At 38.5% G+C, this 18328-nt stretch overlaps 1 protein-coding gene across 2 annotated transcripts in view; it reads left to right on the forward strand.

Moving 5' to 3' along the window:
• TEK (TEK receptor tyrosine kinase) overlaps nucleotides 1–18328 on the forward strand; it is a 38194-nt gene that overhangs the window by 8012 nt on the left and 11854 nt on the right. For both annotated transcript variants that reach the window (XM_058823227.1, XM_058823228.1), the window contains exons 2-11: nucleotides 3963–4274; nucleotides 9441–9551; nucleotides 12201–12353; nucleotides 13247–13378; nucleotides 14525–14665; nucleotides 14870–14998; nucleotides 15951–16105; nucleotides 16364–16505; nucleotides 16879–17040; nucleotides 17843–17977. In XM_058823227.1, the coding sequence (XP_058679210.1) occupies nucleotides 3963–4274; nucleotides 9441–9551; nucleotides 12201–12353; nucleotides 13247–13378; nucleotides 14525–14665; nucleotides 14870–14998; nucleotides 15951–16105; nucleotides 16364–16505; nucleotides 16879–17040; nucleotides 17843–17977 (1572 nt within the window). The remainder of the gene's footprint in view (nucleotides 1–3962; nucleotides 4275–9440; nucleotides 9552–12200; nucleotides 12354–13246; nucleotides 13379–14524; nucleotides 14666–14869; nucleotides 14999–15950; nucleotides 16106–16363; nucleotides 16506–16878; nucleotides 17041–17842; nucleotides 17978–18328) is intronic.

An 18328-nucleotide genomic window follows, 5' to 3' on the forward strand; every position in this document is an offset into this window, starting at 1 on the left:
GAGTTTTGCTGGTGCAATGCAGCACAGAAAATATGATGACTGTGCCTGTATGAATGGCATTTTGGTAGGGAATAAGAACACACAGGGCCTACAGACACAGCATGACAAATTTATTCTCTGTTTAGCACAATTTCCCCAGATCAACATCATCGAATCAAAAAATAATTTGAGCTGAAGGGACCTTTTTAGGGTCATCTAGTTCCAATCTCACCCCTATGGACAGGGACACCTTCATTTAGACCAGGCTGCTCCATCCAGCCTGGCTTTGTACACTTCCAGGGATGAGGCATCAACAGTTTCTCTGGGTAACCTGTTCTAGAGGTTGACCTCCCTCATTGTGAAAAATCCCTTCCTTATATCTAATCTAAATTGACCCTCCTGTTGTTTCAAGCCATTACCCCTTATTCTGTCACTACATGCCCTTGACAAAAGTCCCTCTCCAACTTTCTTGTAGCCCCTGTAGGAACTGGAAGGTGCTATAAGGTCTCCCTGGAGTCATCTCTTCCCCATGCTGAACAATCCCAACTCTCACAGTCTTTCCTCATTGGAGAGGTGCTCCAGCATCTGTCCAATTATCTAGGTAGCCTCTCATGGACCTGTTTCTAGAGGTCGATGTCCTTCCTGTGTCAGGACCCCAGAGCTGGATGGAGGGTTCCCCTCTCACCAGACCAGAGGGGCAGAATCCCCTCCCTTGCCCTGCTGGCTGCGCTGCTTTGGATGCAGCACAGGATACAATTGGCTCTCTGGGCAGCAGAAATCTGTACTAGAAAAGCTGTCAAAGACACAGCTATCACCCAGCAAGAGAGAGGACAATCCTGTAATTTGGAGTGGGCCAAGAGGAACTGTAAGGGTTTCCCTCCGTTTATTTTGCTGTCTGGGCTACAGTCAGTGAGCTGTTATTTAAACTTCTATAGAGGATGCCATTTTCACTGTGCTGGAAAGACTCAAAGCACTGCAGCACAGTGAGTGATGTGTCATAAATACTTGGCAATGGGTCTTCTTTGCATGGTGTTTCCCATTTACAGCATTGGCCTTCTGCAAGCTCTTTCTCTTCTCAAAATCCATTTGCCCACACAGCAAATTGCCTTCCTGATAAGGTCTGCTCTTCAAGAACCAAGGCAGGAGTGAAAGGACTTTTTCAAGGCAGCACAAGGATTGTCCCTGCTGCTAAGATAGGCTGCTTCCTCTCTCTATTTTTTATGCTTTTCTCAAAGCTAAATTCTGTTGCCTTATTTGGTTCTTACATACTCAAAACCTTCATTAGCATCTAGGACATGACTGACCTAAATTTTGCCAGACTAGAAAAGTTCCTTTCTAGCAAGAGGAGTTTTTTTATTTGAAATTGCATTATCATAAAGAGATGCTGCATGAATCCTCACCCAGTGGAGTCAAAGAAAACATTGCTATCACCTCCAAGGCCTTATATTGCTAAAATGCCTTTTTTTTTTCTTTTTCAAATTATATCTCAACCACAGTTTTTCTTAGTGCAAAACTTTCACTATTTATATTTCTGCTTGCAATATATTCCAGCTATGAAACCTTAGCTTCAAAGTCATGTTTGACATATAATTCTATACTTACACATAGATATAAAATCCTTTTAGAGGCAAAAAATTCTTATGTTTATCTGGGAAGAAACTCCATCTGTGTTACATCTGCCTCATTGAGGTGTATAGGCTACCCTGCAGTGTTTAATATGACAAACAGCCACCTATCTTTAAACAGTGAATCAGAACACTATCCATTCACTGGATAGATTTTGATTCACCTAGAATATTCTCAAGTTTAAAAAAACAATATGTGTACTTGTTCTACACCTTTATTGCATGAATTTACTACAAGGAAAATACTATGCAGCAAATACCCCAGTTTTGGTAGAATGTTGCTTCACATATGGATCAAAGGCAGCATGAAAGCTGGTCCTCAAAATTCAGGCTTCTCCTACTGTTTTTTCTCAGAGTATCAAAAGGCTGAGATTCAGGGGAGGAAAGAGGTGTTATTTTCACCTTTCAATCTTTGGTGGAAGTCAGAGGAATGCAGAAATACTAGGGAAAATGGAACTGGAGCCCTGTATGACCAGCTGTCCTCTGCAGGACACCAGCCCTTGGGCTCACACATTTGTATTGGAAAGGCAGCTGTAGCTCTGTGCCCTGTGGACACCAGGCAGAAAAATATTTCACTTCTGCTTTCTAACACTGGGCCTGACCTCAGTGCAGAAAGTCATGTCAAGTCACAGAATTTGAATCCAGATTTGATTCTGAGTTTCACAAAAGTTTGCAGAAACCACGATCTTGCAGTTTGTGATTTTAAGAATATCTCTACCTGGCATGTGAGCTTTGCTTGATCTAAACTGAAGCTTCTTTCAGTGCTGGTGATTGTTGAGCTGTATTGGCCTTTGGCTGATGCATCAGATCCACAGTAAAAGCACACTGTGTTTCTCAAACACAGAAATGTTTCTCATACAAAACTAAGGGCCTTGAGACAAATGTCCCATAAAATGAATGTGTGAATTGGCCTCATTTCTATCACATACCTATTTAACATTGTTCAAAGGATTCACGTTGGCAATGTGCAGCAGGATGAACTGACTTTACTGACCTGCACGTTTATGCAATATTTGCTTTAATGTTCGTGGCAACGTTTCCAGAAGGTTTCATTTCTCCATTATGTAACTGCAAATTATCTGGGCTGGCACATGAAAGGGTGGAGGCTGTGGAAGACTGGTTGGGTGTGGTGAGCGTCAATGGGCTGTCAAGATACTTCAGTCCCCAGAGTGGTTGCTTGCATTGAAAGCAGAGGAGGACCTCCTCCCTTGGCCCAGAGCACTGCACAGACACATGCAAAGACTGCAGTCAGCACTGCGACCTTTTGACCTTCCTTATCTAAGACTATAGCCCTTCCTTCCCATCAGAGAACATTTGCAAGCTGACCGGCACTAAATATTAGGTCTCTCTATGTAAATACAAAATATACTTGTATCAAAATCAGGAAAATAGATGTGATGAATAAAAGAAATCAATTATTCTTCCTGTTTCAGCTGGAAAAAATGTTAGTGTTTCCCTTCTCCTTACCCTGAACTTAAAAAATAAAGGGAAACGCCTGTTATTTGCCAATTGTTCATTATAGGAGAGCTGAATTTCCCTCCCACTATGCACATTTGAACAGCTAAAACTGTGACACTCTGCTAGAAGATATTTTAATTAGGCTTGCATCTCTCATTTTCAAAGAAACTTTCACCTCTGTGTATTTCTGGCAGTCCTATTGGTCAAAAGAAGCAATTTTGAGTGATTTAAACCTGACCTCATTTAACTAGCAGTGCCAACTTTCTCTTTGTTTTTGCATAAGTTGCTTTGTGCCATGGGCCTTGTCAGTGTCTGTTAGGGCTTCAAATATTTAATGTGATTGACTGTGAAATCATTAGTCCAAATTCATAAAACAGCTGCAAAAAAATACTGCAAGTGTTCAAAGTACTACCATCTCCTATAACTGACATCATACCTGCTTTACATCAGTTCATGTGCACTAAATCCATGTAAGGGAGATTGAGGAAACACTATTAAACTGACAATCTTATCATCCACCAATTCTGTTGCCAGAAAAGCACCATACTTGAGGCATTTATGTGCATGTCTAACTATACACGGATCAATCTGCTTTGGCAATCTATGGTTTTCCTTGGGCTTCTACAACACCTCTTGAAAGAAATTCAACGTATTTGCAAGACACACTGCCTTTTCTAAGAAGAGCAAATTCCATCTGTTTGTGTCATAAAAAATTAATCCTCAAGTCATTGTAACAGAATACTTAATCTGTGTTCATCCAATTTTGCACGAATGTTGTGCACAGCAACATCCAGAGAAACCCTGAGCACTGGGTGACACAGCTTACCTGGTGATTTGATTGGCCACATCAAATTCTGCAGTAAAATTTTTTTCCATTTGATGTGTTTTGGTTTTTTTTAGGCAAAGTAGGAGCGGCACTGGACCTCATACTGATCAATTCCTTCCCTCTGGTGGGCAACACTGAGACATCACTTACATGTGTCACTTCGAAATGGCGTTCCCGTGAGTCTATCACGATAGGCCGGGACCAGGAGGATGTAGCAAACCAGCACCGGGTGCCACTGGAAGTTAATGAAGATTCCAAGAGAGCAGCAGCCAAAACAGTGGTGTGGAAGAGGGAACAGGCCAGGGAAACTATTGGAGCATATTACTGTGAAGGGAAACTCAAGGATGAGGTGACAAGGATACATACCATGAAGATGCCACTGCGAGGTACAGTATAGTGGTCAGATCTGAACTTGCCGTGGCACTGCTTGCAGACTGGCTGCTACCCCTGGCTGACGCAAGTGGGCACAAACAGGGTCCCAGACCTGAGTCAATAAAAATGGACTTGGTTCAGGGCCTTTTTTTTTTTTTCTGCAGTGCAGAGAAACTGGTTGGTACTAGGTGCTAGTCATTTCCTTGTGGAAGCTAGTCAGACATCTCTAAGTGTTCTGCCTGCATCTGGCTACTGCCAGGAGCATGAAGTCAGCAGTTAAAGTGGCCTCACTGACCCCATAGAACCCCATATGTGGCAACTCCTCCACTGGGTTTCTTGCGTGCCAGACGCTTGATTTCAAACAGGCTTCTATTTTTAAAGTTTGACAGGTCTGAGATGTAGATAGCTAAGCATCACTTTTCTATCTGTTTTAAGTAAATGGGCAACCTGACCCCAGAAAGTAATTGCCTTCCCTAAGGTTTAGTAAAACTACAGATCAGCAACACTGGATCTTCATTGTCTGTGTCCGTGTGGGGGAAAAAAAAAGAGGCATCCCTCTCAGCACTGGAAAGGAAGCCCAGAGAAGTTTTCCACAGTCTGAGAAGGTTATTCACAAAAATCCAGTACAGATTTCACTGTTCATTTGATTTTGGTTTTAGGCTATGCACAATAGTAAAAGCAAATGTGCAGGGATATGGTGGGACAAGAAGGTGAGATTTCTAAGGTCCATTACATTGTATTTACATATGTTCAAAATTTCTCTTGTTTCTGGACATCATTAGACTTCTGGGACAATTTCCAAAGCAGAGGTCACCATCAACTACAGAAAGGCACAACAAATTTTGAGTAATTTTCTGCAGCAAATCACATTTTCAAAACTTAAGATAATTTAAATAGATTTTAATGTACTGTAATGTTTTGTGCCTTGGCAACTGGTCTGTAAGGATGTTTGACAATTTTGATCTTTATTCATAAGATTTTAGTAAGAGCAATTTTTGTTGTGGGAATCTCCTGAAATTACATAACAAATTTATAAAAGGAGATTTTTTTCATTTGTAAGAGCTGCAGCTAGTGCCCATTATTATTTCTTTGAACACAGGTAGATTGGAAGCAAGCTAAGTAGGATATATACATTTTCCTTTGGTTTATGTTTTCTCTGACCAAATGTGGTCTTTGAAGGGCTGGATTGGTGACCAAGAAAGATCTGCAGATGCAGACTGACAACTCCATTGTTTCAAAGGAGGGTGCAGTGAGGAGCAGATAAGATAATAGTCCATGGAATGTCACTGTGACCCTGCCTGTGGCAGTCTGCCAGCAAGCTGAGCATATTTCTAGCTGTTGTAGAGCAACGTGCATGGGAGGAAGAATGTCTTCTGAATCGATCAGCTCTTTCCATTTGGCATCTCTGGGCCTAGGAGCAGAGAACTTTAAAGTGATCAAATTATGAAGTCTTCTTATGTGACAGATGTTGCTCTAAACAGAAGTAGCATTCACACAAGTAGTTGGTAGGTTTCTTGGGTTAATTTCTAAGTCTGAGTACCTTTCTCAGATTTTCTCTGCAAAAGTTTCGCTAACTAATTTCAAACTAGCAAATCTTCAGTGAAAGTATATAATTTAATCAGATTAGATGGGTGAGAGAGAGGTACATCAGAAATTCTCATAGCTATTAAAGTGCACAGAAAGTGGAGTAAGAGGTTGAGGAAAGATTGTGGGGTTTGGCAAAACATATGTGTCTGGAAAACAGACCTTTTTCCACTTAACTGTTGTTAACTTCATAATTTTTAAAGGCAGAATATGTTTTTCAACAGCAAAAACTGAGTTCAAAATGTGCAGTTTCCCATTGGAGACACCAAAGTCAAAGGAAGAAGCAGCACTTCTGGAAACCCAGCCACTGTTTTGCATCCTTCTGGCAAGAAGGTGGTGAAACACTTACTAAGCATTAATCATTTTGGTAGCCCTACTGACTCAGTGGGAACTGCCATCTCCCTGATTGTATACCTATTATCAAATATGAACATATAGTGAAGAATTTTGCTGTGTAATATGGAAACAGGTCCATTTTCTTGATTTGTTTTACCATCTGCTATTCTGAAAGTAACAAGTCCATTCTCCTGGATTTTTTATACTGAAACAGTATAGTTGCAAATGTAATATTCATACATGCGATGAGAGGGAACACTTTATACTTTATCTTCTTATGGAGAGTGATCCTTATTCTGTATAAGTACACATCTCTAGAATAAAACAGCACAGAGTATTCTCCTTCTAGTCAAATACAATTTATTAAATTTCTCTACACAATAAATATTTATTTTAATATATCTGATTGAGTTTTCCCCACAGAAACTCGACCACAGAGCTGTCAAAGGGACAATAATGGAAATGCTAGTAGTAGAGTATTATGGCATTTGTCCTGCAGCTCAGTTCGTTATGTCTCTATAAGGAATTGGCACACTTGAGATGTGAAATTATGTAATACAAGCCACAATCTAAAAATACGTTGGAGCTGAGCCCAACAGGGAGTGTGCATTCCTTTCCATTGCAACAATACCCTGTAGAAAAGTCTTGTGGTTTAGCCTAACATGCAAAGAAAATTAGATGGAACAAAAAAGTTCAATATCTTGTTAAGACAATTAGCATTGTCTCACTAAATTTGGTCCAGAAAGGACTGCAACTAAATCCCTTAGGATCATTTGTAGTTAATAATGTATTTTTTGCAAAAGCTGTAGAATTTTTTTTTTCTTAAATAGATAATGATTTTACACTATGCATTTGTTACTAATAAATAACTTCTAACTGGGGAGCTGACAGTAAGTTGGAATTGCTTTTAGTTTTTGTTGCCTGTTTCTAATGAAAACTTAGTTCATTATTCTATATTAGAATTTTCTGTTTCTCTAAGATGTAAATGTAGATACCAATGTTTAGGTAAAATGACAAAAGCATGTACTTAATGTGAAGCAGGAAGACTCCTGCTGAAATCAATTGTATATAGCTTACAAAGGAATGGAAATGTGTGGCAAAGTCTCAGAACAAAACCACTAGAACTGTGCAGGGGATGGAAACTCCATTCTGCAAAGAATTGTGTATTTTCAATAGTTGTCTTGTTTCCAATGATAAATAAAACATTAAAATGTCAAAATTGTCAAGGAATTAATATCCTAGGAGAGACGTTAACTTGGATCGATAAAAATGTCTTCATTCTTGCTCAGATTTTCTTTCTTTAATTTTACATCATGTGATACAAACATTTTTATTTTAACTTAAAATTCTATTTTGTAATGTAAATATCAAAGTGTTCTTTCTTTTATTGCAAGAATATCATCCTTTTTACTCCCTCAGATTTTGAAAAATAATGTTGTGGAGGTACTGTCAGTATCTGCCTCATACAAACTTTGATATAGAATCTGTCTGCTCTATTTTTACAGCTCTGTTACATATAAAATATGGCAGAAAGTTACTTTATAATTTTTTCTCTGCTTTCTGATCCTATCTCTGTGTATTTCTTTCCCACCAAATTTTAGCCAGCTACAAGCTCCAAATTCTTTTTCTCCAACTGTTGGTATGAACCAAAGTATATTTTATTGACAGTTTTGTAAAAACAAACCAAGAAAGGAGGCATGATTCTCGATAAAGGACAATTTTTTTATTAATAAGTTGTCTAACAGTTTATATTAACTGTTCCTTATATGCTCCTTAAAAAAATATTTGCTGTGAAATAAATATTTGCTGTGAAAATATTTGCTGTGAAATGGAACCTCTGAAAATGCAGAGCTGTCTAGGAGCATGAATGGGTATTCAAGGATTCCTTTCAGCTGAAACTCAGGTGGGTCTTATGTCAGAATAGTCGCACTCAGCTGGCTGGGGAGGCAGGTGGCAGCAGAAGGATAAACAAAGAGAGATGGAGTTACATGGAGGAACTTGCATAGGAGGAACCCATAAGACTAAAAAATTCCAAATTTAGAAAAAGCAAAGGGATTGGTTTAAATCAATACATCATTCCCCTGAGTGCTCTAAAAGGGAGAGTACAGAGGTATCAAATTCTCTGTCAGGTAAGGAGCTTGATAGTTAAGAAGTCAATTTGGCTAATTCTAGAGGAGGATATAAATGACAGTATGGCATAAAGCATCAGAGCTAAAAATGGCCTGAAAACCTGAATTTGTCCTCAAAACACTTCATAACTTTTCCTTTGGATTTTCCAAGTAAATGAAAGGAAGCATCCTTAACTTCTAACTTGTTTCAATGTAATGTGGTAATTAAAATTATCATTTCACTAGTTTCATTAAAACTGCCATTTCAAGAAAGAGCTATTATTTCTTGAGTCTTTTCTGTCCCTTCTCCAGTTATCTTCTCATGTACTGATAAGAAATAAACAGAAATGTTGGGAAAATAATTTTATCTACTGCTTTCTTTTTGTTTAAATCAAGATCTACAAACAAATGTAGAAAAGTTCCTTTCTGTTTAAGCAGGAAAATGAATTTCAATTTCCCTGCTGGAAAACTGGCTAAACTACACCAGTCGCTCACATAGAATTTTTATTTTCATTAAGCCGTCATTTTGGTATTTTGGTAAAAGTCCCACAGCCTGTGAATATGATTTTTTTTCCTTTGGTTTTTAGTGCAATCCAACATGCTCTGTATTTCCAGGATTTGGTGAACTAACACGAACACAGACCTACTACATCTACCTCACCTTCTCGCAGCCCTGCATGACTGTGGTCTCCTGAACTATCTCACAGTTCTGCATTATAAAGCTTAAGTAGAAGAGAACTTAAATCACCTTAGGTATTTATTTGCCAGTGACAGCTTGTTCCCTACAATACAATTTCCAGTACTTTTCCCAGTCTGCTTAAAAAATGTCTTAAGAGATGAAGAAACTTTGGAAAGTGTTTTACAGCCAGTTGGATTTCCTAGTTAGAAACTGTTTCCAGTTTGCCAGAAGCCAGTTATTTTTTTTCATGCCTCAGGTTCTAGGGGCAGTCTGTTGTTTCGGGGTACAGGCAAGCCCTCTGTCTTTGCCAAAGCATAGATTGAGGCTGCTGATGGTAAAGAATCACTTTATGCTCTAGAGAAATTGAGGTGTCAAAATCTGAGTGAGGCTCATGCTGCAAACCATTCTCAGCTATCAGGCTAGAAACCAAATAGAGACAGTAACTGCTATTTATCACATACTTCTGTTTTCAGCTTCATTCCACCCAGTGGCATTAACTGTTACAGCAAATAAGGGAGAGCATGTGAACATCTCCTTCATCAGAATGGCATCAAAAGAGGAAGATGCAGTGATCTACAAGAATGGTATGGAATCTCGTCTTTTCTCTTTCTGCTGTAATTGTTTTAGTTGAGGGCCAAATAAGCCTTTGAAAGTTATGGCTGCTGATTCCCATGCTGTGCAGATGCAGCAGGCATCATTCCTCATACATTTAATGTCTCCTAAAGGGGTGAATTTCCATATCCAATATGTTGATCTGATCCAATATGTTTTGTCTTTTTCTCTTCCACCAAAATGCCCGATCCTCTCTTTATATCTCTGCTTTGTTTTTTGTTTTAATTTTTTATTTCCTTCTACATCCCTTCATATATTTGCCTAGTTGTTTTTAGGTTGTTTGTTTTTCTTTCTGGGCCACTGTGAAAGCCCAGTTACAGAATCTTTCGTTGCATTTCTACAGTTCTTCAAGTGATACTTTGAGTTCTTCAGAAGGTTTTTTGAGGCCATTTACCTTCTATGATGCCCTTCAAGCTAAGAAATTAATCACCAGTACTCTGCTATTAGAAAGAAAAAATTGTAAACAAAATCTAGTCCTTGTTTCATTTAACTACAAGAGTTAGTCTGGTTGTAAATTTTGTAATTTTGTAACACCAACTCTTCTATCTAGCATGGCACCTAAACCACAGGTAATCTCTCTTCAGCTGTGTGTTGCTCCTGCTTGATGCTCAGAAATTTCTGCAGGTTGTGCTCTACCTTCTGTAGAAAAATACAAAAATAGAGGTCACTATAACTCATAGTGCCTTCATAATCAAATTGTTAAACCACAACAAATTATGATTGTGGAAAGCACATGTAATGTTCTGCTCCATCTTTGCCAGTCTAGCTTACAGTGAGCCATGAGGAAACAGGGAGTAAATAGAGCAGGATGAGGTAAGGACGGGACAACACACTGCCAAAGAACTCATGTAGTGAGTCAGCCTCAACCCCAGTTACTGATTACCTGGAGCATTTCAACAGGCTGGAAGAGTTAAATAGATAAAAGGTGTCTTTTAAAGAGGCAATAGGTAAAGTAGACTTTCACAAATACCTGTTTCTTTGAACTTCAGAGACTCAACTGTGTCAGGGCACAGCAGACAAGTTTGCCATCACTTGTCATTACAGGGTCCCTAGGAAAATTTTGTGATCTCCTGTCACCAGTTTCTCAGAAAAGAACCAGATGAGATATTGGAGCAGGACTGCAAACATCATGGTATTCATTTAGCTGCGATTCCATCTGGAAATTCAGCAAAAAATCTCAGAATGCCTCCAGACAGTAGGTCAAGTTTTTCAGCTGAGGTTGATGTTGAAACAGCATTTCTGAGAAGTCCTGATACAGAAGCTGGAAAAGAAGAGAAAAGGTTTCTATTATATTTAGCTGTTGCAGTCTTTCACTTCAGTTGTTTCAAGTACTTCACCCCCCTTACAGAATCTCACAATGGCTGTCTAGATAAAGAAATGGTTCTGCTAAACAGGGTTGCTTTAAGACATTGGCATAACACCTTGGAAAACAAGTCATAAGAATCGAGCCTTGCTTAGCAGACTGTAAGCATAAGCCTTTCTTAATGCTTTGTTGTCAAGTTTGTTATGCAGCTTTTAACTCAAAAGACACTAGAAAATGCCCCACAGTTTCAAATAAATTCCTTTAATTATTTGTTCTTTTGATTTAGCCCTGTTTTCATGGAGAATGGACTGTCATGGACTAAAGTGACCTACAGCCTTTCAGCTGCTTTGGTTATGATCCTCAGCAAAGTTTTATGTTTCTAGGCTGCCTGAAATTTGACAACAGTCAAACTGACAGTGTGTATAGTCACAGACAGCAGAGGTCCTGCCTGATGCTGTTTACCTTCTAAATAATTTAAGAAAAGTAAAAAAAGGAAAAAAAGATAAAAAAGTTGTTGCATTTTCAGTGTGACTGTAAGGGAATGTAGAAGATGAGGACAATTTGATTCATGACAGTACCATTGGTAATGGTCATTCAGCCATTTGAGCTTGTGAATCTGAACAGGATCAGACTATCTGGGTTGTTAAGATCAGACTGGGTTGTTAATATGAGCAAGCTGGGATTTGCAGCCAGGACAAGTCCAGAGGGAGACCTCTACAGTAGCCTTTCAGTGCTATTGGGAGCTGAAGGAAACCTAGAGAGGGACTTTTGACAGTGACAATGGGGAATGGCTTTAATTTAAATAAAGGGTGTGTTAGAATAAAATAAAAATGGTCTTTGGTGAAAAAACCTGGAAGAAACAGAAATGTGTTAAATCTGGGAGGAAAATATAAAAACATGCTGAGTTCTTCCTGCTTTTGTCTCCCAAGTAAATCTTTGTGCTAGTCAGACTGAATTAGACCTGGTTGGCATTTGCTCTTCAATTCCAGCCACCCTAGAATCCGTGTGGATTGTTATCCCTTATTTCAGAAAAGACCAAGAAACAAAATGAACACTCTTAACCACTAAGCTCAAAGCCAAGTGTGAAGTTGTTTGTCCTGTTTATCTACTAAATCCTGTCAAGATGTCTCTTCCTTTTTACTTGCACTTCTCCAATTAGGAAAACCAGTGTAGCTAGAGTTGTCAGAAAATTCATAATGAATTTTAAAAAAGATTCTGCTGCTTCCCCCGACTGTCCTTCGGTTACCAATGTAAGCTTATGTATTTATTTAGAGGGTGAATGACATCTGTCTGTGGTATCTGTGCGCTCCTTCCTCAGGCTCCTTCATCCACTCTGTGCCCAGGCATGAAGTGCCGGGAGAGCTGGAAGTCTCCTATCCTCAAGTTCAACCACAAGATGCAGGGGTTTACTCTGCCAGATATATAGGAGGAAACCTTTTTACTTCTGCTTACACGAGGCTTATTGTAAGACGTAAGTTCTATTAATATGTGGTGATGATTAATAGTCAAAATTAATCTGAAATGAAACATATTGTTTCACTTTGTTTCATTCATATTGCCCAAATAAGGACCAAAATATTTCTTGACATTTGCTGTTATCAGATTATGTCAGAAGAAAGTTTCGTACCAAGGGCCTTTGGTACAAGCTGATATTAATGCCAACAGCTGAGAGAAAAAACACACACCCCATCAGATTTAAGTTGAGCTCATCTTAGCTACTGCCAGGACAGTTAGCTCTTTTTTCAGCATCTCAGCTTTTCAAACACTACAAATTAATAAAAGAGGTAATTCTTCACTGAGTCTCCATGTTCTCCATGGTGGGTTATATCCATACCTCACTTATCCTAGGGTTCATCATCTTTAGTATACATTATTATAACTTAACAACCTACCTTAGTTTTAAATAGCTCTTAAGGTTCACTTCCTACTGGATGAAAGAATGAGTTGGGATATTTTCCAACAAACATTTTACATACTTTGCTACTCAGCTGCTGTGTCCATCAGATATAAAGAAAATTATATTCTGTTAACTTGGACAGAAATATAAATTTGATGTGAAAAAATAGATAGCTGTTTAAATATCTTACATTGCATAGAAAATATTTGTGATGGTAATACACATTTATTCATTAATATCCACACAATAGTTCCAGGAGTTGTGAATAAATAAATGTAATGCCCCAAATTTGGATTTTGAAGCTACTGCTACCTTACTAACAACAATGGTCCAGTTGGCTGGCATGTAGGGTTCCATATAGCTTGCACTTTTATGTATTTTACTGTTTGCTCTGAAAAGAATATTACAATTTGAAGGGTTACTGAATAACAAGACAACGAATATGTCATTATATTTTTCCATAAAAGGATGTGAAGCTGAGAAATGGGGCCCTTCCTGTAGCTTCCACTGCCCTTCCTGCACAAACAATGGCATTTGTCATGAAGATACTGGGGAATGCATCTGTCCTCCAGGTTTTATGGGAAAAACATGTGAGAAAGGTAAGTTGATAATATTTTCAGGGATTGCTTATTAATTTGATCTCAGTAAAAGAAATTGGCATATTATTGAGGGAAGCATCATATGGAGTACCTGGTTTTATTCTTGAAAGCTGCAGCATTTACAGCTGGTGCTAGAGATAGGACAGAGTTGGGTGAGATGAATCCTGAATTCTGTTCTGGTTGTTCTTGCAGCTGTGATTTAATTTCTCTCTTTCTCTCTTCACCTAGTAGAGACTATTTTGCTAGGGATGATGAATGTTTCCAACACTTCTTGATCAATATGCACTTGGACAGTATGCTACCTAATATCTCCTAGGATCCTTTTCTCACAAAAGGCTGGACCAGATGATCTTTGGAGGTCACTTCCAATCTGGGCTGTGCTATGACTCCCTTGAAATGCATGTGCTCAGTGCTGCTAACTTAAATGCATATTGGTAGAGGACACCTTAAGGATACATGGGCACTAGGAAATATGCTAGAGATTCCTTGGCTGCTTCCGAAGAAGCTGCTAATGTGCTCACAGGGTCCTTTGTCTCTGTAGGGACATCAACAGTGTATATATTTTTGTGCAAATCTGTGTGTGGCAAGTAGTTTGGATTCTGGAAAAGTTAGAGTTGGCATCACAGTGTTTTGACTTCTCCAAGCATCACTTGGGTTCATTGCTAAATATGTATGCTTTTATTTGACTGAATTGCAGTGCTGAAAATACTAGAGCTAAGCTGTTGGAATAGTTGGCACCAAAGCACTCCAGCATAGTGCTGCTCTTATCATCAAAGCAAAACCTTGACATCAGCAGTTTTGTGTGCATTCACCACTAAGATTTGTGTTTCATGGCACTGCTTGTTCATTTTACATTAGAGAGACTCATAAACACACTTTATTGCTGAATCTATGTCCCCATAGATCTAAAACAAGGGTACTTGGCTGACAGATCCTCACAGTGAGAAAATTGTTTCTGCTGCCTGTACTCGACTATTAGAACACCTGTTGCTTAAGTTGCTGTGGTTGTTAATATATCTGAATGATCAAAGTGCTATTTTTAATTTGAATTCATGTTTTCTCTTGTCTAGTGCAGTATCATAAGAAGCACTAGCTCTTTCATGGACAATGCCATTGAGTTATTATTTCCTTCTCTCCCTTCAACAGCTTGCGGAGCCAACACTTTTGGCAAAACATGTGAAGAGACCTGTAAAGAAAATTATGGCTGCAGAAACTTTATGTTCTGTCTACCAGATCCATATGGTTGTTCTTGTGCCACAGGATGGATGGGACTGGAATGTGATAAAGGTATAGTGAAAAAAAAAAAAGAATGGGAGGATCCTTAATGTTCTGCACACAGGAAATACAGAAGGGAACCAACAGAGAAGAGTAATAGATGATATATTTTACAGTCATGCCTAAAGTTTTTTTCTGTAATGAGACTGAAAAACACTGGAAGACATTTTCCATTTTCTAGCACTTTTGCACTAACTGCAACATATGTATTTGTAGAATGCAAACCTGGGTTTTATGGGTCGGATTGCAAACTGAAATGTAATTGCCACAATCGAGGAACATGCGACAGATTTAAGGGCTGCATCTGCTCCTTCGGATGGCATGGTCCACAATGTGAAAAAAAAGGTAAAGTAAGGTATTAAATGGTTGTTCCCAGTGTAACTAAAACAGATCTTAATGCTGGTACAACATTACCATTCCAGGCTGGTATTCTTGCTCCATCCACTACTTTCCAGGAGCACAGACACTTCTGCACAGCCTCATTGTAATACAGTATTTTTAAGCCTCTGACCTATTGTTGCATTTATCAGGATGACATCATTAGATTTTCAAGCTTTACTCCATAGGACTTGATTGATCTTAACATTAATCCTTGACAGAGGCTGCACATCCAGCTTTTTGTATAAAATTGTATTTTATCATAACCTACCTCTTGGTTGGCTGCATACATGCCTATACAATGAGCTTCATGACCTGAAAGTGATGACTGAGACACTAAGACAACACCAAAGTTTAAAACTTGTCTGTCTCTCTGGGAGAAAGTTAAATTTACAAAGCTGAACACACCTTGTCTCATTGGATTCAGACAAGGTATTCTATAAGATGCACCCAGCATTTATTATTTTAGCTAGATAAATAAAGTGACAAATTCACTGCTGATTTGTGAAACTTTTCAAGAACAAAACCAAATAGAGAAATAAGGCTCTGATCCAACCAGCCAAATTATACTGTTACAATCTGTCTGGTCTTACAAACAGTCAAAATAGAGAGCAAGGAGGTACTGTACACCCAGAACAAAATATGTGCATGATTTTGCTATGGCTAGACTGTTTGTGCTTAAAATGTGAACAACAAAGAGAGGAGAGGGATCATAAAAAGAAAGACGAGTGAACACAGGGTTTGTTCCTTCTCACATTATATATAAAACGATGTAAAAACATTGTCTTTGAGAAGCGTGATTCTTGCATATGCCCACATGAGGGAAGGCAGAACCAGACACCTACACTGCCTGCACACCTAAACCTGTCTTTTAAAATGTCTTTTAGAAGGGTGACATTATACTATATATCTTCTGTAGGTTCAGCAGATCTTTCGCCTCAGATAGTGAACTTACTAGATCCTGTGGAACTCAATTCTGGCGTCGAGTTCAAACCGTTTTGTATAGCAACAGGGATGCCGCTTCCTAAATCTGAAGAATTCAAACTCTTGAAGCAAGATGGAACTGTTCTGAGGGTAGGCTCCTGATCAATTGCTTCCTGCTATTTCTAATATTTATATTGACTTTCTCTGTAGTTAATGTATACTATGGTTTTCAAGCATAATATGAAATTTTGGTATTCTGGAGTACCCCATGAACTTCTCGGCACATATGAAAATATGAAGTTGACCATTTTAGATGCTTTTTATAGATATCACTAAACTCAAAGCATCATTGGAATACTCCAAAATGCCCAAATTTTTCAGGTCCTGTACATCTTTTTGTCGTTTCAGCCTGATGAAATTTCCACCAGTAATCGTTCTGAAGCCATGTTTAGAATTAACCGAGTCCTGCCTGGTGATACAGGAACTTGGGTTTGCAGTGTGCAGACAGTAGCAGGAATGGCAGAGAAACCATTTCAGGTTACAGTCAAAGGTAAAAGCTTTCTTCAAGTGTCCTTGTCTCTCTAATTTTAAGCACAGCTTTATACTTTAGCATGTCTGAGCTTTCTCTGCACTGCTGGAAAATGCCTGAATAAATATTTACTGTTAGAATATGAACAGAAATCCATTATAAGTAACATACTAATTATGTATATTGAAAGTATTCTTAGTGTGATGACAAGATTTAGAAGAACACCCAAGGTTTTTTTAAAATATCTTAACTATCAGCTTTAGTGCATAAAGCCCTATCTATTTTATGTGAGTTTTGAAGAGCATCTTTCATTTTCCTACAGATCTAGGAATAACGAGAGTCTTACTGATATAGGGAGCTAAAAGGTTAGTTTAATACATGCATTCTTGTTCAGTTCCTCCTGTGCCACAGTATGCTCCGAGGCTGACAGACAGAGGACATAATTTTCTCATAATTGATATCAATGCTGAGTTACACAATGGAGATGGACCTGTTGTGTCAACAAAACTTCTGTACAAGCCAGCAAAACGTTATCAGTCCTGGATGTCTGTGGAAGGTAAGAGGATATTCTTTAATTCCCTTAAAGACAAACTCCACCTACCAACTGAAACTTCATGTGTTTCTGTTCTTGATTAGCCTCAAAAAACTCTACAATGCATAGAAATTTTGTGACTGGATGTGTGACTGTTTATCACTACACATAATGTTCATGTGGATGTGTTACACTAATGGTTGTTGAAAGTGTATATTCATTTCAGGAACAAAAGGTTTTCCCCTCCTTCCTTAGGATTAAGTGCACTCAGTATTGGGCCCAGCTGTTTTAAACATCCATGTAAATGGAAGATTTTCAAAAGCAGTGGGCAGTATGGAGACATGCTGGGGCATCTACCATCTTGCATTGTATTCATTGTATCCCTAGAGAGACTAATAACTTACCAAAATATTTATCAGTAATGGTATAGGCAAAATGAAACCTGCTTATGAGTTGGATGACCTCCTCCAGCAATGCTTTCAAATTTTATGCACAGCCTAAAATACTACAGGAAACATTCCAGGACCTTTAAAAACAGTTGTCCCTACATCAGTATAACCCAAAATCTGCATACAGAAAGGACATTGACTAAGCAATCAGTATTGTTTTGTCCTGAAAGAATGGCGGGTGAAGCAACCTTTGGATGGGGTTAGAGCTCAAATTAAAAACAGTTACATTGTACTTCTAATTAGTTTATCTTACTGAATCAAGAACAACAACAAAAAAAGGAGTCTGTGTATCCTACCTTGTATTTTCCAAACATTTTCTTCCATAACATATTTCAACACAGGCCATGGCTTTACTTACTTTTAACTTTTATTGTCAGTAAAAGGCACAACTAAAAGACTGGACAATTTGGAACCCAAAACAGAGTATCAGTTCTGTGTTCAGCTAAGTCGGCAAGGGGAAGGTGGAGAAGGCCATCCTGGACCGCAGGCCAGCTTCACAACAGCTGCACTTGGTAAGGGATCACTGTGGTTTCTCACAAATGGGGTATTTCAGCTCTTTTTCTCTGCTGTCTGTTCCCTGATCTCTGTCATAACACTTTCACTTGAGCAAAGAAAGTTGCACTTGAAAACTTGTAGACTCTTTCAAAAGAAACTCAGGCAAAGGGATATTAAAAAAAAAAAAAAAAAAACAAAAGGAAGGAAAAGAAAAAAACAAATCAAAAAACAGAGGTGAAGAAAACCAGAAAAAAGCGGAGCTATTATTTTCCCTGATTTAGAGATGAGGCATCTAAGAAAGGAAAAATTATATATTTTGGCTGGCTATGCAACAGAGCTGGATATACGAATCACATTTTTGCAGTCCT

This window comes from Ammospiza caudacuta, chromosome Z, assembly GCF_027887145.1.
Source record: "Ammospiza caudacuta isolate bAmmCau1 chromosome Z, bAmmCau1.pri, whole genome shotgun sequence".
In the NCBI taxonomy this organism is placed as follows: domain Eukaryota; kingdom Metazoa; phylum Chordata; class Aves; order Passeriformes; family Passerellidae; genus Ammospiza; species Ammospiza caudacuta.